The 25,474-nt window shown below is 40.8% G+C and overlaps 1 protein-coding gene across 1 annotated transcript in view; it reads right to left on the bottom strand.

Moving 5' to 3' along the window:
- Window positions 1-24,792, bottom strand: part of LOC311502713 (ryanodine receptor 1-like) — a 44,457-nt gene extending 19,665 nt beyond the window's left edge. The window contains exons 1-73 of the mRNA XM_084565056.1: window positions 24,468-24,792; window positions 19,289-19,408; window positions 19,098-19,196; window positions 18,947-18,967; window positions 18,604-18,678; window positions 18,402-18,480; window positions 18,207-18,319; window positions 18,021-18,120; window positions 17,846-17,942; window positions 17,424-17,498; window positions 17,189-17,345; window positions 16,926-17,090; window positions 16,655-16,776; window positions 16,363-16,549; window positions 16,144-16,279; window positions 15,930-16,025; window positions 15,449-15,567; window positions 15,189-15,322; window positions 14,854-15,095; window positions 14,515-14,707; window positions 14,173-14,389; window positions 13,996-14,100; window positions 13,807-13,910; window positions 13,640-13,723; window positions 13,374-13,533; window positions 13,131-13,278; window positions 12,767-12,972; window positions 12,512-12,686; window positions 12,216-12,424; window positions 11,765-12,123; window positions 11,531-11,660; window positions 11,183-11,343; window positions 10,933-11,095; window positions 10,768-10,854; window positions 10,433-10,659; window positions 9,902-10,340; window positions 9,209-9,820; window positions 8,917-9,117; window positions 8,674-8,785; window positions 8,426-8,569; window positions 7,945-8,218; window positions 7,730-7,844; window positions 7,455-7,587; window positions 7,270-7,364; window positions 7,059-7,194; window positions 6,779-6,965; window positions 6,560-6,671; window positions 6,358-6,478; window positions 6,007-6,176; window positions 5,704-5,924; window positions 5,528-5,618; window positions 5,283-5,423; window positions 5,035-5,198; window positions 4,858-4,936; window positions 4,631-4,720; window positions 4,390-4,530; window positions 4,239-4,316; window positions 4,084-4,159; window positions 3,876-3,999; window positions 3,307-3,422; window positions 3,143-3,210; window positions 2,928-3,049; window positions 2,740-2,789; window positions 2,506-2,571; window positions 2,306-2,427; window positions 2,067-2,178; window positions 1,899-1,980; window positions 1,676-1,806; window positions 1,262-1,582; window positions 933-1,173; window positions 746-833; window positions 568-660; window positions 127-141 (exon numbers count right to left, since the gene is read on the bottom strand). Coding sequence (XP_084421182.1) covers window positions 127-141; window positions 568-660; window positions 746-833; window positions 933-1,173; window positions 1,262-1,582; window positions 1,676-1,806; window positions 1,899-1,980; window positions 2,067-2,178; window positions 2,306-2,427; window positions 2,506-2,571; window positions 2,740-2,789; window positions 2,928-3,049; window positions 3,143-3,210; window positions 3,307-3,422; window positions 3,876-3,999; window positions 4,084-4,159; window positions 4,239-4,316; window positions 4,390-4,530; window positions 4,631-4,720; window positions 4,858-4,936; window positions 5,035-5,198; window positions 5,283-5,423; window positions 5,528-5,618; window positions 5,704-5,924; window positions 6,007-6,176; window positions 6,358-6,478; window positions 6,560-6,671; window positions 6,779-6,965; window positions 7,059-7,194; window positions 7,270-7,364; window positions 7,455-7,587; window positions 7,730-7,844; window positions 7,945-8,218; window positions 8,426-8,569; window positions 8,674-8,785; window positions 8,917-9,117; window positions 9,209-9,820; window positions 9,902-10,340; window positions 10,433-10,659; window positions 10,768-10,854; window positions 10,933-11,095; window positions 11,183-11,343; window positions 11,531-11,660; window positions 11,765-12,123; window positions 12,216-12,424; window positions 12,512-12,686; window positions 12,767-12,972; window positions 13,131-13,278; window positions 13,374-13,533; window positions 13,640-13,723; window positions 13,807-13,910; window positions 13,996-14,100; window positions 14,173-14,389; window positions 14,515-14,707; window positions 14,854-15,095; window positions 15,189-15,322; window positions 15,449-15,567; window positions 15,930-16,025; window positions 16,144-16,279; window positions 16,363-16,549; window positions 16,655-16,776; window positions 16,926-17,090; window positions 17,189-17,345; window positions 17,424-17,498; window positions 17,846-17,942; window positions 18,021-18,120; window positions 18,207-18,319; window positions 18,402-18,480; window positions 18,604-18,678; window positions 18,947-18,967; window positions 19,098-19,196; window positions 19,289-19,408; window positions 24,468-24,515 — 10,596 coding nt within the window. The 5' untranslated portion in view covers window positions 24,516-24,792. The remainder of the gene's footprint in view (window positions 1-126; window positions 142-567; window positions 661-745; window positions 834-932; window positions 1,174-1,261; window positions 1,583-1,675; window positions 1,807-1,898; window positions 1,981-2,066; window positions 2,179-2,305; window positions 2,428-2,505; window positions 2,572-2,739; window positions 2,790-2,927; window positions 3,050-3,142; window positions 3,211-3,306; window positions 3,423-3,875; window positions 4,000-4,083; window positions 4,160-4,238; window positions 4,317-4,389; window positions 4,531-4,630; window positions 4,721-4,857; window positions 4,937-5,034; window positions 5,199-5,282; window positions 5,424-5,527; window positions 5,619-5,703; window positions 5,925-6,006; window positions 6,177-6,357; window positions 6,479-6,559; window positions 6,672-6,778; window positions 6,966-7,058; window positions 7,195-7,269; window positions 7,365-7,454; window positions 7,588-7,729; window positions 7,845-7,944; window positions 8,219-8,425; window positions 8,570-8,673; window positions 8,786-8,916; window positions 9,118-9,208; window positions 9,821-9,901; window positions 10,341-10,432; window positions 10,660-10,767; window positions 10,855-10,932; window positions 11,096-11,182; window positions 11,344-11,530; window positions 11,661-11,764; window positions 12,124-12,215; window positions 12,425-12,511; window positions 12,687-12,766; window positions 12,973-13,130; window positions 13,279-13,373; window positions 13,534-13,639; window positions 13,724-13,806; window positions 13,911-13,995; window positions 14,101-14,172; window positions 14,390-14,514; window positions 14,708-14,853; window positions 15,096-15,188; window positions 15,323-15,448; window positions 15,568-15,929; window positions 16,026-16,143; window positions 16,280-16,362; window positions 16,550-16,654; window positions 16,777-16,925; window positions 17,091-17,188; window positions 17,346-17,423; window positions 17,499-17,845; window positions 17,943-18,020; window positions 18,121-18,206; window positions 18,320-18,401; window positions 18,481-18,603; window positions 18,679-18,946; window positions 18,968-19,097; window positions 19,197-19,288; window positions 19,409-24,467) is intronic.
- Between the last annotated feature and the right edge of the window lie 682 nt (window positions 24,793-25,474).

Here is a 25,474-nt window from a genome sequence, read left to right as displayed (position 1 = left end):
AGTGAGTGTGCGTATTTGTATGTGTAGGATCAGATGTGCCAGTGTGCTGGAGAGGTTGATGAAAAGCTCCCCCAAAGTGAGGTGCCATGCGGTCAGCACAGCGGTCGTGCAGAAACAAAGTCTAACCTCAGTGTCCCCGCCCTGGATACCCAGCCGCAACCCAACAGAAGAGGACAGTGGACAGCCAAAGAGAGAATATTGTTAACACAACTGCCTTCCTTCTTTCAGCGAGTTAAAAATCAAACCTCAACAAGTTATAGCAGGCTTCGCTATCTTTAACCAAGCCCAGTAAACAAAAATATGAAAAGAATTCTTGCCTCAAGCTGTACCTGAATGCACAAGTGCATTGCTGTCTTAGACAACTTTACTCAACTATAATCACATAGTTCTGTTAGTTTCTATAGCCATTATTCTAAGAATAACAGAGATTGTCAAATAATTGAGTAGCGTAGGAATGTGACAAAATTTTGAAATCATACCAAAAACAACGGGACAAAAAAGGAATATGAACAGTTGAGATCTGAGGGCACCAGACTGCTGCACTCGCTCTGCCCTTCACTATCTCACCTTGCTCATTTTGCTCTTGCTGTCAGCAGTGAGGAATGACATGTTATTGATCTCATTCATCACCACAAAGTTCTGCTCCTCTCGCTTGAAGTTCTACAAAAGAGAGAAGAAATGGGAAACATAAAGAAAAGGAAGGGGCCTTTTGCTAATGTATGTATTCACAAGGATAAATACTCACATGAGATTTGGACCAGAAAATAAAAACCTCTCCAACCATACGGAAGAGCTCTTCTGCATCTGGGTCAGGGCATGTCAGCCATCTTGCCCTGTAGAAGAACACATTATTTGAATTTGAATAAGTCAGTACAAAGCAGGATATGTGGTTTAAGACATTTATAATAATGGTGATTGCAACGTTACTGTACCTGTTGTTGTCCACATAGCGAATAAGTAGCGGGTAGAGAGCATACAAGTCTCTACAAAGTACAGCAAACTCATCACGTATAGTGCCATCTTCCTCATCCCCCTCTGACTTCCCCTCCATCCGCAAATGGTCCTCCTCGGCCACCACCTTTGAAGTGCGTTTCTTCAGCTTCTCCATTGTTGGGATGAAGTGGGATTTAAGCATTTCTGGCTTTGCCCTGCTGACAATGGGCTGGGAAAACACTAGCAGAGAAAACAAAAGTTGTCAAAACACTTGGTCACAAACTCCCTCAAATGTACAAGATGACGCTTTAAGTTTAGGAGTGCTCACCAGCCAACCTCTTCATCCAGGAGGCTTCATCAATACCAAGGTTGTTGACTACAATTCTCATGATGCTACCTAGCAGCTGATTAAGGTGTTCTGAAGTGACCTCAGTGCAGAGTCTGCCCTCCATCTCAGGAGAGTTTTCAGGTCCTCTCTCCCACCAGCGAGGCAGGTAGTTACACAGCATGGGCAAAGTGATTTCAATCACATGAGGCATCTCAGTATAACGAGCACCTGACTCTGCCAAGTCTCCAATCTCCTTTAGCAGAGCATCCAGCTCTGGAATGTCTGGGCATAACTCCTGGACCTCGCTGGGAAGGCCCAAGACTTTGGCATTCACAAGACAAGTAGTGAAAGAAAATTCAGAAACAAAACTTTTCTAGATAGAAAACAAATATGAGGAAAGGGTATCACACTCACTGGCTCTCTCCCTGGGTGTCTTTGTTGTATATACGGAGAAAGCGTTGAATTCATTTAGTTGAGGTTCTACGTAGGCCACTGGCATAGCTGCTGCAAGGTGAGCCAAACACTCTCCAAGAGCTGGCCTCTGTCTGTAAATATAAAGGACAGATGCAACAACAGCTACCATGTGCTAAGTTCTAAATTAATTTATATCTCATAATGTGTTTGAATCTAGAGTTACCGCTCCACATGTGGATTCTTGACAGTTCCTAGAGAGTAGATGCTACACATGATGCGGTAGCATGACATCTGTAGATCATCCACTGTATGTGAGCAACAGAAACAGATTGAGCAGTGTCAGGTAAATTAATAATAAAACACTGCAAATATAACACATGAGAGAACTTACAAATGACATCATCTCCAAACTGGTGCTGAGCGATGTGATCAAACAGGGAGGTGAGCACTGGGAGCAGGGCAATGGTAGTGTAGTTAATGTTCTGGGAAACGCCTTTCACTTGCTTGAAAGAAAAGAGGGAGCACATGATTGGGAACTTGCGCAGGATAAACAGTAGGTGTATAGGTGTTTAATTATTGGCAACTGTCTGCAACAGAAATATGTGAAAGGCCATTTCAAATATTATATACCTGGTTGCCTTTGGATACTTTCCCCAGTTTGAGATTCTCTACCATCTTCTCTATATCATCAGCAGCACTCTCAAAGAATGAGCGCAGCCCTGCTTTCACAATTTCAGGCCCAGACTTCATGACTGTCCTAATAAAGCAAAGGACGATGGTGATAATGAAAAAAACAACACATTCATTTTTATAGTGTTATTAAAAGATACTAAACCTTGCATCCAATGACCGTGCCAGAATGTGAAGACAGTTTACAATTGCCGAAGCATCCGTTCCTGCACACACACATACAGCTTTCATAGAACTCTGTGTATATACATATAAAACAAGAGAACTGCACTTGCTCTAATCCGGGTGTCTTGGAAAATACAGGAACATATAAGAAACACAGAAAAGAGTGAAAAGATTCAGAAAGAATGGTTGATACGAAACTAATGTCTTACCAAACAGAGAAACTCTGTGCCTCACCAAAGCAGACATTTTACAGAAGATACTACGATGAGAAGGAAAGGAAAAGGATAGAAAAGAAGATGTGGGAAAAAGAAAATGCTGATAAAACATGAAGCATGAAACATAAAAAGAATACACAACAAAAGATCTGTATGCTATTTCTATATAAGTAATAGATTACCTTGCAATCATCTCCTTCTCTTTATTGGAAGAATGTCCACCACTGCCCAGAACTTTTGCAGGTGTTGATAAGAAGTAGAGGCAGTGATTTTTGAAATACTGGTTGATTAGAGGCATCAAGATCTAAGAGAGGCAGTGTTTCTACAGTTAGTACATTGATGAAGACAAGTCGGGTGTAAAAGTTGTTCCCACATAAGCGTTACATAATAGTCTCACCTTGGCAAAGAATTTGATTTCTTGCTCGTGAGGAGACTTTTCCACTCTTCCGCTGCTCACCACAGCCTCTGTAAAACACATTGCACAATATGGTAATAAAGATGCACTTAAGTTACACAAACACAATTCTATCAGATTTGGTTTGCATCTTTGCTGCTCCGTACCAAGATGAGCAATGAACTCCTGGGCAATTTCCATCCATTTCAGCAGCTTCTGCAGGAAACCGTATGCGAATCTCTTCTCAATGGATGATATGTCAGACTCCATGTCTTTCAGGCCCCTAAGGTCATACAGAGGTTAAATCTTCAATCTTGATTCAAAGGAATCCAACATTAGTATTTGTTGGTCACCATGAAACAGAATTTTAGGAGGAATCTATAATGACAATTAAAAATTAGTTCCCTTATAGTCAAAGATTCCATGATAATGAAAAGTAATTACAAATGCTGCTTTGTTTCTGCTTTTCTTTGTTTCTTGGTTTATTTTTGTAGCTCTGTAAGTACAGTGTGGTACCTTGAACAAGTCAGTCTATGTTGAATCAGCTTATTTTGCTGGATCTCAGCTTGGTCATTATAGAAGACACCTGCTGTTCTCTAACCATTTAAATACATTTGTGTAATTTAAACAAGTGAAACAGGTGACCTGAGAAATTCTCCTTTGGCCATACCATTACAGTAAACAAAAACAAACAATATATAAAAACACTATATAAATAATTTTCCTGCATTATTACCTTGTGACAGCATATCCATTAAGCTGCAGAAACTTAAGCAGCTCATAGGCCTTCTCTCTGTCTCGAGCCTTTTCTTTTGCTGTCAGAGTATCATAGGGCACTAGCAGAGGATGCGTTCCGCCTCCTACATGAACAGAAGCACAACCAAAGCTGTTGGTAAAAGCCTAATTTTGCATACTCCATATTCCTTCCTCTAAAAAAAAATTACCTTTAACTTGCAGCTCCATCTTTTTCTTTCGTCCCCAGGTGTTATGGTAATTTTCTGCCAGTTGCTCTGCCATTGACTGTGAACACATATGATATATGAATATTAGTCACATGCTAGGAGTGTAGTCGAGAAGTGTCAAATATTTACTGCCATACCTGGAGATCTCTTGAAAGAGCCATATGTGAGACATCAATGGGCTGTGGGCTGTAGCCGTGGCTCGGGTCATAGGTTGCCTTAAAAAGAAAGATCATTTTATAAAATACGATAAATAACATTGTTGTGACAATGTTATTTACTACGTCATACCTGAGCAGTCTGTGAGATCTTTCTTGATGTTGCCTTCTTCTTCTCTGACTCCTCTTCCTCTCTAGCTTTCTCTATGTTCCATTCCCATGCAATCATGGCTTTGATTGACTCTTTGATTGGCCAACGGTAGATCTCTTTGTCCTGAAAAAAAAAAAAAAAAAAAAACATCAGTGTGATAGTGTGTGTAGAAGCAGAAACAGATGATGTAAAAGTTTACTGTACAGTGAAGCTGGGAACCTACCTTCTCCGAGAAGGTTTTGTATGGTCTGAGCATGGGATGGGATTTTGCATTTTCATCCAACACCTCACCGTATGACCAGTTATTCTGGATCTGAAACATACATACGTATGGGCTGTCATTTCCAGCGGATGTGTAGCTGTGTCAAACTAACCCAACATGTCGCTCCTAAATTATCAATTTGTTTTCAATTTTTCTGAGATTACAGTGAGGGGAAGCAAAAGTTCTACCTTTTCAAAGGCCCATTTATCGTGTGTATATTCAGCATATCTGTTGATAAAGGGATCCAGTCTCTCTGGGATGATAGTGCTATGGTTGGGGAAAGAAGTGGAGTACATTTAGCTTCAATAATTGAACCCCAAAAATAGTTCATTTCTTGATATACATTATGATAATAATCTTCTCACTTTGTAGTCTCTACTGGTTTAGGATCAAAGTTTCCTTCTGCATCTACCGATGCCTTCTTCTCTGTTTTAGATGAGTAGCTGGCATCTACATAGTCAGGAGGAATGGCTCCAGCAATGGAACAGATGCATGGCATTGAAATTTTGAAAATTTCAGCATCAAATTTCTGGAATCACAATGGCAAAACATTAAAATGTGCCCATACAGCATCTAATAAATAGGAAAAATATAAACAATGTAAGCATCCCACCTTGTGTGCTAGTGATTCAAAGATCCCCCAAAACAGTTTGCGGGTCAGATGCAGTTCCTCTTCTGATGCAACGCCAAAGTTGGCCCAACCATTAGGAAGGCAATAATATTTCCAACAACGTTCATAGTGATTGGTCAAAAGCTGAAGGATGCAGGGGGAAAAAAAATGAAAATAAAGATTGATCCCAGAAGCACAACAGAAATCAAAGGAAAGTTTGACTTAGTTATGTTTGAAGGTTGTCATACCTTCAGTGGCATTTTTGCATACTCATTGAGAATGGGCACGTCAAACACCAGACGTCTGAGCAGGTGTTGCAGCATTGATGGTCGTAGATGCCTGAAAGGAGAAGAAGTTAACAAAGGCTGCGTACCTGACGATGTTAAATGACACGAAAGGCTTTCTAAAGTGATGTTGAACTCACTTGCACAAAGCCATAAGACACTCTTCAATAATGTCTCTTTGGGCCTTAGTGAAGGCTCTTCCACGAGACAGCCGGTAGATTGTGTGCAGCATAGAGTCGATCATTATAGCTCTGTGGTCACTGCCGGCAAAGAGTGGTGCACACTTGGTGATGAGTGGTAATACAGCAGAACACAGGTAGCGGTTCAAAGCGAGAGCCATCTCTGTTGTGCTGAAAGCAACCTGTTGGCAACAAAATGCAGCAGTTAATCAATATGTTGCGCACTTCACCATAAGCAGGCTGTGTAAACAGTTTGTGGTTCACCGTGTCCAGAGATGCCGCAGCCCTCATATCAGGCAGAAAGCCCACCTCCAGCACATGGAGAAGGAAATCCTGGTTGTCAATACCGTAAACTCTGTCGAGGAACAGCACCATAGGAGCCTTGTGATCTGGCACAAAACTAGCTGACATCTTTGGCTCTATGATGCTGTTGTCTAAGCACAACATCAAGAAAACACATAGCATAAAAAATCATTAACAACATGTAACTCAGGACAGAAGCAATCTATAACCATAGAGTTTTGCAGAGTGTACAGAAAGAATATATGTTGATTACATGAATAAACAGTGATTAAAGATGCCTAACAATTTCCATATAACCTCTCAAATGTTTACCTTTTCCAAAAGTGGGAATCTGGACAGGAAGACTGATGACTCCCACCAGATCCTCAATAGGGACCAGAGACCTCAGAATGGCCCTGATCCTCAGAGCCTCACCCTTACCAGCCTGTATCAACTGTAAGATGAAAAAATTGTGTATTTCTGTACAACCAAATCTGTTAGATAAGTCTAATATAGAAGCTAGAAAACAACTTACATGCATCTCTGGAGCACAGCGTCCCAGCAGGTCAATAAGAGCAGAGTAGAAGGACATGATGGCATTTCCCAGGTGCACCCTGTTCTCCTCATGCTGCTCCTCTCCTCCAAACCTACCAAAAACTGTGGCTATAAACTTTTCTGCTTCAGCAATATTGGAGCAAATGAGTTGTGGTAAATATAATCATAAGACCTTTGAACCAAAGCCATGGAGTCTTACATGGGAAAACGTCTGTCTTTCTTAACACTAGGTCCATCCCTCGCAGGGTCTTCTGATATTTTGATGGCCTCCTCTATTGCAGCCAGAAGGCCATTACCACCCTCTCCTCTCAGGGCTGGACCAAAGCACTCAGGTCTACGAATGAGGAGACGTACCACAACATTGGCATTCTCTTCTACACTTTCTCCTGAAGGAGAGAAAGAAAAAAGTTACTTATTTAATAAACAATGTTAGCATTAGAAGGAAATGTTGTTCTGTGTAGCAAATAAAAAAATCTGACCATTCACAAATACAGCAAAACGCAGAAAGTCAAGGTATTTCTCTCCACCACAAGGATTCCAGCCAATGTCAGGGTAGCCTTTAGCCAGTAGCATTGGACAACTCTGAAGTCCACATCCAGCTAAATACTTCACCACCTGGAGAGATATCAGTGTAGTCAAGTTTTGTATAAATGTGTACCATGTTTACGAACGTGTAAAACTGTGTTTTACCATTTCTAGATCCTGTTCTTGAAGAGCCAATGCCAGCTCGTTATTGTCAATACAAGAGGCTGCAGCCACATCCAAGGGGGTGGAGCCACGCATTCCTAAATAATACCACACAATGTCACAGGTAAATATTTTCATCTAGATATATAACACCAAGAAAAATGCTGGATCTCAGCGAAGACAACCACCTAGGCCAATGCCACTGTTTTGGAGAAGGTAGCTGAGATGGTCAAACATGGAGCGTTGATTTTGGCGACTGATGCGACAAAAATAGCAGAGAAAACGGCAACAGTTTGTCACCACTCGAGGAAATCTGATCTCCTGTTGGAAAAAGGCATATTCCAAATGTAAAGATATTTGATTTGTCTTATTATCACCATTTGTCTATTCCCTGATGGAAATATAACATACCATTGTTAAGTAAACTCATCATACTTCCAATGGTGGATTAAAACAAATATACCTTTGAATCTCCGCCACCCAGTACATTAACCATGACCTCCATGACAGTTTCATGCATGCCCAGAGCTCGCATCAAGTTTGGGTGCTGATAGAAAACTTTGTTACTCATGATGTTCCTAAGGATGACAAAAATTAAGTTTAGCTCCTGTCAACTTTAATTATCAAAGATTTTTTCTCAATGCAGGATTGTCAGAATAACTTTATTTTTACACTAACCCAATGCTTTGGATCATAAGCCTCTCCTCTTCTGGACCCATCTGGACAATAAGCAGAGAGCGGATCTGACCCAAGCACTCCAGGAGGTCCATAGTGTCTTGAATTGACACTGCATTAATGGTGTAGGCCTTGGGAAGGGCACGCATGAGCTCACCCAGTCCATCATACTGCCTGTGAAGAAGGCTGAACATCATCCGTACAAGCTCAGGATTCTGGATGAATGACTCCTGGGCCCAGTGGATCATAGTATGGGAAATCAGCTCTTGCAATGTGCCTAGTAAGCAGAATAAAAATGGTTAAGTAAGATTACTTAGGATGCTGTATTAAAGTGATTTTGCTTTAATAAAACAATGATAATACTCACATAAATGCTTTTACTAAACAGTAAGACAGATAAGCACCATTGTTGTGTCATATGGTGCTTTACTTTAAGAGTTGTATGTGAGGTGAAATTCAATTTATTTAACTGTATATGACTCACTTGGTTTTTTATCTTCTTGTGGTTCAATCTCCACCTCGACCTTCTTCTCACGGAATTTTTTCACCTTTTCCAGCATACGGAGCAGTCGTCCACGGAGAGAATTATCCACTTCTTCTTCTTGTTCTTCTTCTTCAATATGGACACCTGAGAGTGGAGTAATAAAAAAGCATTGCAACTTGTATTTTACCGGGCCATCTGTAGTATGTGTTTTAAAAGCTGATGTTTAGGTAAGCCAGGGGAAAACTGACCACAGTGAGCAAGCAGAGCATTGTGAAACATCAGCAGAGATTCACGAACTTCATCAGGAATAGGGCACTCTTCATCCTCAGTACAGTTCTTGAAGTTCATGAGCATGTTCACCTACACAACAGTGAGAGGAGATACAAGCTAGTAACACCATTTTTATGTTCAGGAATTTTTATTTGTATTGCTTACACACAGTTTACCAGTCAACAAATAGTGTATAATCTATTCTCTTTGTATGCATTTACTTGCTCCTGCGGAGGGGAACGAAATTCACGTGTCTTGCGTGCAGTCTCTGCAGCACTCATGGTGAAGGCCAGCATAAGCTCATTGTAGCGTTGCCTCTGGTTGGACTGTATCTGACAGACAAACTTATCTGAAAATGCTGTGATGGCCTCCACCCTGTGACGTAGCTCACAGTCACAGAAATATTGCAGAAGAGTACACATCTGAAAAAGAAAAGCAAACATTAATAAATGGAGACACTGAGCATATAATTAGAAAAAAACATTTTTTGAAGATAATTCATTCATTCAGTACCTGCAGTTTCACAGACTCAGGTAGTTTCATCTGGAACAGCCCTTGCTCTAGAAGCTCTTCTTTAGCCTCCCCGACTGTTTCCACAAGTTTCATCTCCTTCTCTGTTTCCTCAGCTCCTTTCTCACCATTTATTTGGTCTGTCTCCTCCACCATTTCATTTTGTGGCATGACTGATTCCGTCCCTTCTAATCCTTGCTCTTCCTCCATTTCTTCCTGTATTTCTTCTTCTTCTTCCTCCTCCTCCTCCTCCTCACCCAACCCATCATCGTCAAATTCCTCTTCTTCTTCTGCTCCTTCTTCTGCCACAGCTCCCTGCTCTTCTTTGACTGCTGCTACTTTTGGGGGTGCTTTTTGGTCCATCTCTTCCTTTATCTTACCATTTTCTTCAGTTGGTTCTTCTGCCTTCTTGCCACTAAAGACTGTGGGCTCTATCATCTTTAGGATGTGTGTGACATCTTCATCGTCAAATACACCCATTATGAGAAGGGTACTGATGAGCTTTAGGATTGGAACAAAATGAAACTCAACACTGCCTCCCACAGGATCTCTCATGGCTTGACCTCCATCTTGTACTGCTTCAATCAGCATGTTCAGTGCCTTGGTCTTTAACACCTGGAAATACAAGCAAATATGTGATTACTGTACTAGTGAACTAATGGGTTCACGTTAAGCACTAAAATAGTTCAATCCCACCTGTAAGGGAATGACTGGACTCAGAGTGTAAATGTCTGGATCCGTTCCCACAAACCCAGTCGAGGAGAAATGGAGTTTGGGACGCAGACATGTGGTGAGGCCTACACCGGGTAAAGCATGAGATTTGTCAGAGTACAGAGTGATGCTGCGAGTTTCGTCTGTCATTGGAACTATAAATTCCTTGTTGGTTCCCAGGCGATTCCTTTTAGCAGATTCCAGGTGCATGCTAATGAGCAGGTCATAGAAGCCACTCCTCATTGGTCCAGGTAGGTAGGTGTTCTCTATGGCGTAGAAGAGCTGGGATTCATCCACGTGGCTACACAAAGCATGTGCAACGCGGTTGTTTCCAAGGGCACACACTGAGCCATACAGCTTCAGAGTATGGTAGTGGAACTTCAGTAAGTCCATTCGTTCAGACAGTTCCAGGATGTCAATACACCTAGGTAAAAACAACGATTCATTAAGCAAGAAAATCAAGAAGTCTCCTTTCTAACAATCCAAAATATAAATGCAGAGTGACATAGCTCTGACCTGTTCTCCTCTGGGATGTGAAGAGCCATCATAGTGAGTGGCTCCTGGCACTGCACAAGCCAGCCCAGTCTCTCACTAATTCGCCCCGTCTCTGGAGCCAGGAAGTGGTTGGGCATCCGGCTCCAGATGACTGGAGTTAACATCTGGACATCCAGTCTAGGGGGGCACTGGGGGACAGGGTTTTTGCGTTCACTCCGGAACATGGCAGCTGAGATTGGCTTGATGTTCTAGCAAGACAAGGAAAGCAGGAGAGGACAAGTTATACATGAGAAAACGGTTACAAAACAATGTGTCTTGATTTTGAGAATGAGTGTGAATTCTTCTTGGTGACTGACCTTAAGCTTTCCTAGTTCAAATTGAATCATATTCTGACTAGTGGGCAGAACAAATGCTGCAGGAAACAGTTTTGTGTTTGGCTCCACCTGAAACAGAGTCAAGAAAGCATCAATAACCAGGACTTTATGAGGAGTATGAGAAGATCAGACTGAATCTTATCTAACCTGGTAAAATGTATTGATCTCTTTTCCATTTGCAGTGAAAGTCATTAGGCCTGTATCCAAATCAATAAGGCAGCCAATCACAAAGTCCTCCTGGCTGACTCGGGTCTGTTGGGAGCTGCTAAATTCCCCTCCACATACCATGTAGCAGTTGCTGCGTTTTATACTAAAAACACAGAAGAACCAAGAAACCAATTCTTAAAGCATTTTATTCTATTTTAAACGAAATCCCACATTACCAAGAGTAACGTACCTGTCGTGAATGTTGCCTTTATCATCACCTACAGTGACGGTTACATTTCTCACTTTGCTGATGTCAAAATGAGGATCATACTGGTGATAGTCAGGTGTTAGCCAACCCACCCACACACTACCTGGCTCCTGTCCTGCAAACACTCGCACTGAGTAATAGTACTGGAAAAGGAAAGAGGTGGGTGTGAAATAAACATCAGTATGAATAATACTGTAATAAAGGCAATAGTATTATATATTGGATGCTTGTTATTGGATCTTAACAGTGTGAGCACAAATGAGTAAATCATGCATGAATCTGATATGGTTATGAATACGATAACCATATAAATATGAGTAACAGTCATACTGTAGTGGTATTGAGAATGATGTCGATGTCATCCCTGTCATCTGGTACTACATCTTCCATTAAACGGGGCATGGTGGGAACAACAGGTGGTGGAGTTATTAACGCAGCCTTCTTAGCCTTGAAAAGGAAACTGTAAATAACAGCAGCAGTTACTCACGATGTATATGTTAACATAGTATCCCAGCTATAGCCTTCTAAAATCCCATAGCCCTGTTCTCAAGTCACATTACTCACCCTTTCTTCTTGCTTTTCTCAGTGGAGGCATCCTTCTCATTCTCTCCATTTTTGTTTGTGGGTGTCTCTTTGGGCACTGACGGTTCTTTCTTCTCCTCCTCCTGTTCTTTGCGAGTAGCTGACTTCTTGAGTATTTCAAAGTCAGAGTCTGGGTCCACCTCCACCACCTCATCCTCAGGGATGGTGAGAGCACGAGTAAGAAGAGTGGTGCCCGCTGGGACTTTGAAAGTCTCATGAAATTCAACCGGCATGCTGAGTCTGAAGAACAGCAGGTCTGTGTTGGCATTCTGAGATCCATATGTCTTGTGGGTCACTTTGAGACAAGGGGCAGATTCCACGGTCCCATCAACCCGTGACACCTAGAGCATGAATGGAAGGGGTCAGGTGGTAATCTAGAAAATATTTATTAATAATATTTTGATGAAACATAATGACTTGTGATGCACAATACCTCAATGTGAGGATGGTCAGTAGGCGCTATGATGAACTGAGGAAGGCTCTTGCTGAACCACATTGTAATGTCTCTTTTCATATTGATAGCAAAGGGCTCAAATCCTTCCTGCAGACCACAGATGGTAAAGTAGCGAAGACTGCTGACATTCTGGCCCAGGTTGATCCTGCCAATCTGGGACAGTCCCAGACTGCACACAGGTATGAAACCTAGGGGTTTTCGATACATGAATGAACACTGAGAAACCCAAATCTATGTATTGAACTTCACTTACTCCCACTTATAAGTGTACTTACCCTCTCCTATCTCAATATCCTTAAAGGCCATCTCTGAGCCTGAGTCACTGATCAGCATTTCTCCATTGAGTGTAAACATGATGTTCATCTCTGTGAGGTCAATCATACAACCGACTACATCACCAGATTGCCACTGACGGCCAAATGGCTCGTTTCCCACATGCCAACGTTGGGCCTAAAAAGAATTATTTTTAGACTTCATTGTTACAGCTTAATCATTCTGCACAAGGATTATTAACTAGGTCTGTCTCCCACCTTGAAGCCATTGAAGACGTAGGCCAAGTCATCTGCACCAAGTTCAGTATCTGCATGAACACTGGGCCTGGCCCAGCCCACCCTCATCTCTCCAACTGTCACAGCCTCAAACTCAAAGTACCACTTCCCCTGAGTTACAGCATAAGATTTCTCTGCTCTGAATACTCTGATTTTATCTCCACGGGAGCAGCCGGGTCCATGCCCACCTATACACAAACACAATTATACAGTATAATATATAATAAGAACTTGACTCTGTGAAAAGTTCATAGATTAAATAGCTTTTATATAAATCTTCTCAAATTAATGAAAATACTGTACATTTTACAACATTCCTGTTTATAGATAGCAGGTGACAACTTACTGCTCTCCTGATCAGGTGGTTCTATGTTGTAACCATATCCGATGAGAGTGCGAACAGCAGCACAAACTGTGTCTCTGTTGGTCTTTTTAGTCTTTTCATCCAGCAAGTTGTAAGGAACCAAACGGGGATTGCGCTTGTTCATTATATCCTATATAATAAAATGATATCAAATGTCAAAATGTAATCATATAAACATTGTTTTTATTATCATCATATCAACCTCACCATGAAATATTATGATACCTGTACAATACTGTATGTCCAGCCCTGCCGAACCCGGTCTCTTGCCCACACATTGTGTCCGTTTTCTGCTAGTCTCTCCACTAGAGTGTTCTGATTAGGAGTGAGCTTGACATGATTGAGATCCAGAGGAGCTGGCTTGTATCCATTACTCTGCATGTACCTAATGAAAATGATTTGTGATCAGAATGGGTCTGTCGGCACAGGTTGTAGAGTACACGATAAAAGAAAAATCATCTAAAGGATCAAGGAAATGTTTTGCAGCTCACGTTTTGGGGAGCTTGGTCCTTTTCAGATTTTCTTCTGCTTTCTCGTCTCCCATTCCTACATGACAGCCTAGTGCCAGCAGAGTCCTTTGAAATGAATCCCATGAAGCATTAGAAAATCAAACAGACAAAAGCCCAAAGCTTTTAATTAAATGAAGACTCTGACGTACTTTAGTGTCTCTCCTGACATTGCTAAATTGTAGTTCTTCTCTGGTTCTGGCAGACTCTGGAAATCCACCAGGCAGGGATGCAGCTTCTTATTGTCATCACGAAACTTAAAAAACAAAATGCAAAGAAAATTGTTAGTGAGCACAGTAAGATTGTCTGAGGAAAAGAAAACCAACGCTGAGAACACTCACTGGTCCATACGTCCATCCTTGTTCAATGCGAGTAACAGCCCACAACTCATGGCTGTTTTCCGCAAGCTTCTCTCGAATGCGCTCCAAATGAGGAGGAAGCACAATCTAAAAAAAATAATAATAATAATTAGTGCAATATAGAAGATAGAAGGGAAAGCAGATGGAACAGGTGTTTACCTGTATAGTGTCCACAGGGCAAGGAGTGAAGGCTGTATGTGAAAGGGACTGGGTTGGACCCAGCAGATTTCGGATGCCATCAAAATCCTGCTTATATTCCTTGATGGGCTCAATCCGCAGACGGTCTCTAGGCAGCACTGCTTCATAGCATGGAGCATAGCCTGGAGGTGGGAGGAACTTGAAATCCCCATGACGCCCCCCGAGAAGAAATCGCAACCTTGCATTTGAAACAGAAATTTGACGTAAGTCTACTTTTCAAAACATTTTGCCAAAAATCTCCTGCACATGTTGAAACAAAATATGAATTTATGATATCTGATTTCTTAATTCACAATGACCTACCGAACGCCAGCAGAGAAACTGACAACTGGAAAGAATAGGCCATCCAGGTTGAAGTTCTCAAACATTCCCTGAACTGGATGGCCATTGATACGAAAGGAAATGCTCGGCACACTGAGATCCAAACAGCAGCTGATCACATCCTCTGCGGCCAAGATGTGCTGATTGGGTGCAGCAACATGACGTGGGACACGTCCTACAGACATATAGAATACTTTCAGGATCATAAAATCTTAAAGGCCTGTCAATTTATGTAAAATCTACTCCAAGTGGAAAGATACAATTTTCTAAACCTGAGCTGGTTTGCAAAAGACCATACCATGACTTGGAATTGGAATTTACCTGACCAGAGGTAAAGCCCGTCAAAACCGTAAGAGTAGAGGTCATCGCCGACCCCGTTACACCCCCATCCTTCCCCTCCACCAGGGTAAGGACTGTAGCCCTCTGTCAGAGCCCAACCTACACGCAGGTGATATGGCTGAGCTGTAAGGAATGGCTCCACGTGGTCCACCATCACCTCAAAATACCACTTCTTATACTGAGTGGATCCCTCACAAGTTCCAAGGAAAATGTTGGGTCTCATGCTAAAAAGGATAAAAAACAAAAACCCAACACAGAGGAGCTGTTTAGCTCACTGGCCTTCATGACAGATGAAAAACTGAGACAAATCGACCCACCTGGTTACATAGTTGATGATGTTGGTTTGAAGTAGGAGGTCACGACCTGGGAGTAGATTCTCTGTGATGAGATTCTGATTTGACCTTACAGCCACTCCGTTACACACACACAGAGAACAGAGTACATCCAAGACCTGACAGGAAAAAGGGGAAAAGAATCCACAAAGATTGATGTATGTTGGGTATAAAACATATCTACTACAATCATCTCAGGCAGATTTTTACAACGTGCTCAGCAAACAGTATCACATGTTCCTGACCTTATGATTGCGTCCATGTTTATCCAGCAGGGAGATGATTGATTTGATGTGATTCTCCTGGATTATGTTCAGCACCTCTGGACTCTCAATCAGAACACAATACAGTACCTCCAGGATTCCTGTCATAAAAATGTGACAAGAAAAATATAATATACATCCTGGGAAACAACAACCGGGACACATTAGAAATATAGTAAAACCGAATGCTAAACAACAGTCTACATTAAAAAGACAGTCTTTACAAAGTATTTGTTGCAGGAATATTATGCACTGCATTTTCCAGATGCTCCTGTTATTTTGACTGCCCATGTATGCCGTTTTTAACACATGGGGTTACTGACGCTATTAACTGATACTAGTGAGAAACACACATTTGGAGTTATGTATTTACAGTCAGTCCAGTTTACAGTATATTGCCTTTTAGAAAGAGCAGGCAGTTGTGCACTGTATATTTAAAAGAGCTTCTTGAATTGTGAGATACCTGAAGATGCTTCCAAACGGTCCAGTTTACTGACCAACCAGTCAAGGTTATCACAGAACAGGGCACAGTTAGCACGATTACCTCTGATGAGAGAAGCTTCACAAAAGAAGACAAGCAGAAAAGATCGGTAATGAAGCATACTCCAGAAAGCTAAGGCCAGCTAAATGTGGGGAACATACAGGATTGCATAGAATAAATCACTGAATGAACATACCTAGCAATTCATACAGTAAATTTACTATCTCCTTCCATGACTCTGCAGCTTCTTCCCCAGCATACTCTGAGAAGTGGGCTGCTGTGTTGTACACATTAAGCCGATCAACGCAATCCAGAACAAGAGTAATCATTCCCTAAAAAACAACAGATTACAAAAATTCAACCCAATAAAATTTCCAGACTTAAGCTGTTTTCAGAAACAGTCATAGTAACCAACCTCTTCCTGGAAGAGGTTCTGCCTGTTCTTGAGGGAGCGCAGCTTGAACTGCTTGTCCTCATGCTCCAGTTCCTCCTCAGGGGGTCGGAAGTAGAAGATGAGGTCCTGCAGGGAGAGCACCACTGCATCCATAGGCAGAGTTGGGGGATTGGCAGATTTGTTTTTTCCACTTAAAGCATCAAGACCTCTGTTATACGGAAATTAAAACATGAGAATACCACATCAATTATGATGCACAGAAAAAAAGACATGGCATATTAGGAAAGATTTCAGTAAAATCTAAATGGGCTACTTGATGAACTGGCTGAAGAGGCCTGTTGTGCTGTAAATCATTCTGGCAGCTTGAGACTCTTCTGTTTGAGATCGAGCAACTGTGAGTGCATCGTCCATGTGACCTTCTTTATGAAGTATGGCCTAAGAATCAAACACAAGGGCTCTTTAATCATAATCCATACTTTTGCATACATACAATACACACTATCTTAAATATGTTGTTATATTTGCTTCAACACTCATTGAGGATTCATATTTTGCGGTAATCCATATGTATAATTTTGCATTACCTTTCTCTTTAGAGGACCTAGACGTGCAGATTTGGCATCAACAGCAGCATATGTCAGCCAGAGGCCATTTGAAGCATGCTGAACGAAGCACATAGACTCTCCATACTTGATCTCAGGTATGCCCATGCCTTCCACATCTCGCTTCTGGGTCACTTCAATTTTTTCCTGTAGTTCAAAAACAAATTGTGCACACCATTACACCTGTTGAGAATATCTCTACTTATGCAAAGAGTCAGGCAGAGTTGTCTTTTCACAACAATCACCTTTGAAATTCTGAAGCAGAAGGCTGACATCTTGGAGTTTGCCTTTTCGGGGTCCACCAACAAAAGTCCTTTCTCCTCATCCAGAAAAAGGTATCTGCCAGTTGTTATGTGTCGTATTCGGAAAGACTGACCCCACTTAATGTGACCTCCACTCCACCTACCAACAAGCAAACATGAATGAACATAAGAACACTGTCAAAGTCACTAAAAGTGATTGAGGAATAATGATACTCACGCAATTCGTAGTGGCTCCAGTCTCCATAAGGATCGTGCGTGACTGCATACTGCCCCACCTTCATAATGAGCAACTCTGGAAAAAAAACATTGTGAGTTAGGAAATCCCAAACTGTTTAATTTTATTTCCTACCTTGTATGCAGCTGATGAATACAAATAACTTGCAGACACTTTAAAGTTCCCATGAAATAGCTTGCAGGGGGCTATTCACTTCAGCATATTTTTATGTTTTCTGTTAAAACAGGATGCTAATGAGTCAGTCCCCTTTTGCTACATTATATACAGTGCATTATAGAAGGGTAAGTGTTATTCACAAAAACAATTGCCACAAGTCTCTCAAAACTTTGATTTAAAACAAATAGAATATATTAGTACAAAGTAAATATCTAATGAATTGTGGTGCAACTGAAAACACTGGTCACCTGCGCTGGTCATCCCCTTGGTCAGCTCCTGGGATTGCCAAACACTCGTCCATGTGACCATGGAACAGCCTGAGCACATACCCTCCAGTCAAAAAACCTAGAAGAAAAATGTTATAAGATAAAATGACAGCATGTCTGGGCATAAATACCTTTTATTAGCAACAAAAAGACAGACCTTCTGCTAGCTCGCATCCTGACATCACAGGGGTCATGGTCCACAGTGTTTGCATGAAGGAAGCATCCACCATCAAGTCACCACTGGCATAGGAGAGGTGCTGAAAAGAGTGCAGGGGATCTTATTGGTGAGATTAATTCACAGTGAACTGTCGCTTATGTTGCAAGTCAGTACAGTAGTGGTTACCAGGTATCTCTCTGAGGAAACACTGACAAGAATGAGGTCATCTCCCACCCTGACCTTCTCGCCTTCAGACCTTTGCTTGGAGGCTGGATGGATGGTCCACCAGCAGGCCTCTCCTGTATTGGACAGATTAACAGATTAAGGATAGAGAAATCCACTATGGTGTGTGTAGGACATGTTGTTGTCTTATGTTGTCACCTGTGGAGTCTTCCTGCAAGCCCACATCAAAAGCCAGTTTGTCTGTCAGTGAGCGGGAAGTAGTTAAACAGCTCAAGTACTGCAGCATAGAGACAGGGATAACAAGTTAGAGTCATGAGATTCACTCCAGACTTTTTCCCTAGACTGCGAGGAGAACTGCTGCTCAAGCAAAGAGAACATGACTGCACAGCAGTGTGCTTACCATGCTGGAGTGTGTGTGTTTCAGGAGGATGGCATGCCCATACAACAGGGTTCGGTGACCTCCACCTTGTGATGACTGGTAGAAAGAGGTACAGTCAGTGAAATAATTTGGATGATAAAACGGGGTTGATCTCCTCAAGCTTACAATGTACTTACAACAGCATAAGGAATAAAAACACAGCCAATGCATTACAATTATAAATTACTACAAAAATTACAAAAGGCAAGATTTAAATGATAGACATGGACATATTTATTTCAGAACAACCTGTGCAACCATAAATGGTTCTACTGTATACAGTAGTGAATATGATGATAAGCTTGGGAAGCTTGAGAAAACATACCCATTTGTCCAAATCGACCGCCTATGGTCAGCAGGTAGGAGAGAGGTGCGTTAAGGCAAAAAAGAAACAGAGAGTTTCAGTTGAATGTACACTACACTGAACTTGTTTAGAGTATTGTAACCAATCCGCACTAATTACTATTGTGTATTACCTCATCCACAGAAGAGTTGGACAGCATCTCCTGCAACGCTCGCACAGACAAGGACTGCTCCAAAATGAAGGTGCAAATAGCAAGGTCTGGAGGGACATTCTGAAAGACATGACAGTAAGAAACATGATGAACAGTAGCAATTCCACTTATTAATTAGAAATAGTGTACTAAGCAATGCATCTTTTATTTACCTGAGCATTCGATGTGGTCTCAAGGAAACACAGTCGATTCCCAAATCCTTCACAGGACAGACACAGCTTGATCTGTTCCTTAAGGATGGATGCAGTGCATTGCAACACCACATGATCATCCTGCAAAGACAAAACTAGAGGTGAAATGCAACAGGGGCTGACATACAACCAATGTCCCCAGCTGGAATAATCTGAGCGAAACTTACTCCCAGCACAGTTCAATTAAAATGTGTCCAATCAAAGAAGTCCACACTGAAAATGCAATTAACTTTGATCTTAATATAATTCTCCACTTTTTTGGTACCACATTTCCACATTCCTTTAACTTTGCCAGGATCATAAAAGCTGACAATAAGATTTAAGCCACTTAAATTTTATTAATAATTCTATTTACTGATTTATGTGAGAACTCAGCATTCAGAACCTTTTCTCCTTAGACCAGGGTTGTCAAACAGACGGCCCGCAGGCCCAAACCAGCCTGCCAGAGGGTATAATCTGGCCCATGGGATTAAACTGCAATTTTTCATTAAAAGCAATTGCTATTCCTAATTTGACAACTGTTAGTAAGTGCAGCGGACAGACCACAACACGCCGAACTAAACAGCAGACAGTGATGTGCTAAAATTGCACTTTATTTTCTTAAGAAATTTCAGATTGTTCATAAAATGTTTTGTAAAAGGATAGTTCATTAAATGTGAACATTTCTATAATGTACTTGTACTTCTTTGCACTAAAACGAAGGGAAAAGTGGGGTTAGGGTTGTTATTTATTACTGTTATTATTATTTATAGGTTAATATGCTATTGAGATACTGGTCTGGCCTGCTTGAAATGAAATTGCACTGTGTCAAAAACTGTGGGCCAAAAACTGAACTAAAATGATTTTGACACTCCTGCCCTAAATATCAAAAAATATCAAAACCACACAGCTAGTGAAGATGTGCTTCTCACTACATTAAAGGGAGTCTGTCTGGCCACAGAACCCGACAACACTGTGGCCAACATGGAAAGTGTAAAACAGCTGTTTCTCTACACACCTCCCTAACCTTCACTTGTATGTCATGTTACTATACTTCTCAGTGCCTGTCACAGGCCCCAGTTTTAATCTCCCCACCCTTCTGGCACCAAGACCCACGGTCAGCTCTCTATTTCAGGCCACTGCACCTGCTGTTCACACATCCCTTTCTGGATTCAACAGATATTTAGGACTTGACAGCCACAGGGGAAAAATTTGCCCCACATTGCACTGATTCAGTAAGACAATTAGTGAGCTTGCTGGCAAAAAAATCACTTTGAGACAGCTCAAAATATCATCCACAGAAGAATGTCTTTATTTGTCACTGTGGTACAACGAAATTACCCCTTTTAGGTGCAGTAGAAAAATAAAAATAAAAATAATAAATAAGGTAAGGAATGTAAGGGATACTAGAATAAAAAAATATGTACAGCTGTTTTTATCTGCAAATGCTTCTTATTCACAGCAAAATGCCAGCAAGTGACACATCTCACTGAAGTAAAATGAGTCCAGCATAGACGAATTTAAAACCAAAAACAAAATAAAAATGGTATGACTATAAGTAAAAAGGAAATCTGTAAACTGGTATGTTTTAACTGACATACATTTGTACTGTTCAGTGGTCTAAGTACTCTGCTGTTAAACCTAGTCACTGGCATAAACATGTTGCAGACAAATTAAACTTTACATCCATCTTCAATCTTGAGCTTCCAAGTTAGATCTGGAAATTGTACAAATTAAGAGTTAAGGAAAGCATGCTAACCCTAACCCTATCCAACCCAGGAATTGTCATTGATTAGCCCTAACCCTAACCTTACCTGATACAGATTTAAGATTAAAAGAATTTACATCATGCCTTGGGAACAGTTTTTGAGTTTTCTAGTGTTGCAGATGGGAAGTAAAACATTCTGTTTTCTCTCCATCAGTCTCTTGTCCTGAACATACGGACTACTCAAATATCTAAAGGAGACTCCATTGTGCTCCATATGCCTTTACAAAGCCAGTACAAATCACATTGCATAGTGTTCCTGAACTGCCTGGAATGCCTATACATTTACATAATGATTGTCTAGTGGCTCTAATTGGCTGACCAAAAAAGAAACTTAGGGCAGACCCTGCTTTTTAGAGGGGGGCTAAAAGGAGATAAAACAAAGCATTCCAGATAAAAGTTGATAAGAAGTGCTGCTGCAACAACATTTTTTTTTTTTTAACATTCAAGCGAAAATCATGTATCTGTAATTGCAGATGATAATTCAACTATGAGAGACCACTAAAGGTACAGACACACCAAACCCACATCAAAGAACTACCAGCAACAATGGACGTCTGTGACATTAAAGGCATCACAATGCCTGTGTCTGGGCCAAAAAAGTTGCACTTGAACACAACACAGAGACTAAAGCCATCGGCCACCTGGCGTTCTGACCCTGCCTGAAAGGTAATAACTCTTCATGGGAACAGGTGGCAGTCGTCTTTACTCGTCAATCAAAACCATAAGAGCTTCTATGAGCTGGGGGGCTAGGAAGCTAGAAAGAGCAACAAACTGTCATGCAGAGCTGGCCTCTCCTGAATCATGCTGCTCAGTTGGTCTACGGACTATTCATTCTAGATGATCATGTTGATGTGAAAACATTCACAATGTTCAGATTAGATAAAGATGTAAAACTTAAGGTACCTCGCTGAGGAGCCGGCAGTTGGTGTCCGACTTGTGCCAATGGTGCAGGACACACCGGAAAAACAAAGGCCACAGACACTCACTGACGACCCGACACCGCAAAAATGACAGACCGTTAGTTTGGTGTGTCACAGCCTTAATAAACTCACAGTCCCACAAAAACCCTAAAGGATTACAGGAGGAATTTCTTTCAGTACAACTATTAAACTCGCAGCATTCTTTGCACTCTTCCTCACCTACATGAACAATTGGCGTGTTGGTTCAGTCCAGTTATAACCCAGTTATAACACACTGCTAGTTAAGGAAATGCTCTCCAGACACTTGAGAAAACAGAGACGATGTGACACTTTACATGATGCATGTATTACTCATTACTCATTTCAAAAGGCTGAGCTGAGACACAGCCAGTGGCTGATACTCCTGCCTGGCTGCGGATGGTTATTGCTTTGGCTTTAATTGAATCCATGCTGCCATAGCTGTCTGAAACTATGTGAACCTGCAGAGCTTCTGTCAGATATCATAGCTGTGTTAGTAATACAGTACAGGAATTTGAGAGTACTGTGACTTCAACACAACACTCAGCTAATTCAAAGCACACACACACACAGGCTGCAAAATCTCAGTGACAGCTAGTATGTCTCAATCAACCCCTGCAGCACTGACAGAGTTGGGTGAGTCAACTTGTTATATTTGTAACTTCAGTAATATACAACAACGCTAACATAAAACTTGATAATGACAATGTTCTGAAACTAGCATCAAATAAGAAACATTATTACATTAATAGTGAAGTCCCCACATGGACTGAAGAAAGCAGGTGCTGAAATGGGCCAAGCTTTGAACCTGTTAATCCTCACACAGTAAATATAGAACTCAGCTGAGTTCAGGGTGAACAACAACAGAGTTACAGCAACTTCATGACATATTGTTAACATATTTTACTCAATGCCATTTTTCAAGCCCAGTTACAATGTTAAATGAAAACGCATGCTTAACACAGGATGAAATATCTAAAGAAGAAACACGTTTAACTTTCACAGGTTTCTGATCATTCAAATATTAGGACTGAGGTCACACTTCAGAATTACACAACTTTCATCAACTGGTTAAAAGGACACAAGTTTCAAGTGATACTCATATTGCAGTCTATAGATAATCAGTGTCTGGCTTATGCTATCATTAGGGCTATAGTTACCGCGGTTTAGAAAAACTTAAGAGACACTGCAGTATGTTGAACATGTGCAGCAGCACCAACACTGATGATCCAAATAAAGAGTGTAACATTACAGCAGCCGACCAGCAAGGCCACAATGCCCTTCTTCAGACTGGCACAGAGATCTAAAAAGGAAATCTGAGTATGGCAGTAAAAATAAACTGATTTAAACAGAATATTTTATAATGTAGAGTCTATACAATTAAAACTAAAACGTCCTAAATGTACTGAAAACCTCCCCTAACATGATATTTAAATAGTAAAATACAACCAAAGACATGTGAATTCATTCAGTTTACACATATTAAATTTTGGGTAGGGACTTGCTGAATACGTGTTAAATGGAGTTTGATAAAAAATAAGACATATATTTTCAATAAAATTCACAAATTCATATTAAATAATACAGTAAACACAAATCTAGCAATTATAGTTTCAAAGATCTGTCAAATGTGTGATTATTCATTATAAGATAAACAAATAGCCTCAGTAACAAAGATTTTTGATACAAAACAGAACCATACAAAAAATAAAACTACAGGCTGAGTACTTAATCTTGAAAATAAATAAAAATAATAAATCTAATAACAAACGTGTTGTTAGTGTATCAGTGGGTAGATGCAAAGTCTTGTGTTTATTGGGATTGTTACTAAAGTTTAACCATCATATTGTCTATTGTAGATTTCCCATATTTCAGTTCATATTTCAGTCACTATTGAGTTATTACTTCTTCAATTTGCAGCTGGAATCATAAATCTAGACAAATGGCTTAGGTAACCTACTCATAGAAATCCAAACTAAACCTCAGGTCAATTTTCACCTCAAATATTTAAGTTGTGAAGCCATTGCTCCAGCATAGGTTTAAAACGTTAAAGTGAACCCAAACACAAACTACAGAAAATTATGCATGCACCTGCTTTTATACAGAATACTTTAACATCACTGAAAGTAAATACTTCCCGCCGAAGTAAATATGATGCATAGTTTTTATTAACTGTCAGTATAGCTATGTGTTCAAGTTTTCTTCTATGTGACAAAGCAGTAGTATACCAAGTACCCTTTGGGATATAAATAGGTAACAATGCCGTCAAAACCATCCAGCTGTCCTTGTCAATCTGTGCCCAGTCAAAGTAAAGAAAGTCACCAAACACACTAAATGTTTGTCTATTACAAAGCTACTATTTCTTAAACAAAAGACCTGTTACTTTCCATCGTCGACCGAATACATTAACTCACAATTGCAAACTATATGAGAAGAGGTAAACAGCATCATTTACCGTACGCAGGAACTGAATCTCTTCCTCTCCATCTGCGCCTTCTGCCATCCTCCCAAGGGTTTAAAACCAAAACCTTGAGAAAAATGGGAAACTGTTCTCACAGTTTTGCGACTCCTGGTGCCTGTTTGTCCACCACATAAGCTGGAGTAATCTTGGTGGCAGTTTCTGAAGGGCAATGTGTGTCTCCTGTCTCTCTCAGGCTGTGTTATGAGGCAGAGGGATTGACTGTTCTTTACAGCTGTTCATTACAGAATCATGGAGAGGTGGAGCAAGCTGACAAAACTGAAGTGTCCATGTGTTCATTTCTTTTAACTGCTGTTACATTATAAATAACACCAAAGTAAAATACTGGATTTCAAATAAGACTTATTATTCTTTATTTTGTTTACTTTTATGTTTCCCTTATGACGAGGGATGATAAATCACCACATCAATGTATGAGACTGCCTTAGCACCCTTGAGCGGTTAAGGTACTTGCTCAAGCATGTGGACATATGGGGACGAACCTGTAAGTTTATTAAGTCTCAACATTGCAGTATAGGAAACCCACTCACACTGATCAGCATTTATTATTTGCTTCCCACCACACCCTGGAACACAAATAGGGGGTCATCGGAACCCTGCAGGACCGAGCGCAGACTGTACCCACAAGGACGGAAAGTAAGGAGAATGAGCAGAAACACATTAAACAAACACTTAGGGCATGTGGATATCTCAACTGTGCCTTTGTCAAAATATCAAAAAGATATTCCAGGAAGGACAGAGAGGAGGAAAACAACAAGAGGAAGAACATTGTCATCCCTTACATGGCAGGAGTATCAAAGAAACTTAGGAGAATTTTCAGGAAACAGGTTCATTTCAAACCTGGTAACACACTGAAGCAGTAACTTGTTCACCCCAAAGACAAAACACACAGGCAAAAACAGAATATCATAGTTCATGCTGTTCAGTGCCGTGAGGAATGTAGAGACTTGTATGCTGGAGAAACAAAACAACCCATCCACAAA

The sequence above is a fragment of the Chelon labrosus genome (assembly GCF_963514085.1).
Source record: "Chelon labrosus genome assembly, chromosome: 17".
Taxonomy (NCBI): domain Eukaryota; kingdom Metazoa; phylum Chordata; class Actinopteri; order Mugiliformes; family Mugilidae; genus Chelon; species Chelon labrosus.
This window is presented reverse-complemented; position numbering and strand designations above follow the sequence as displayed.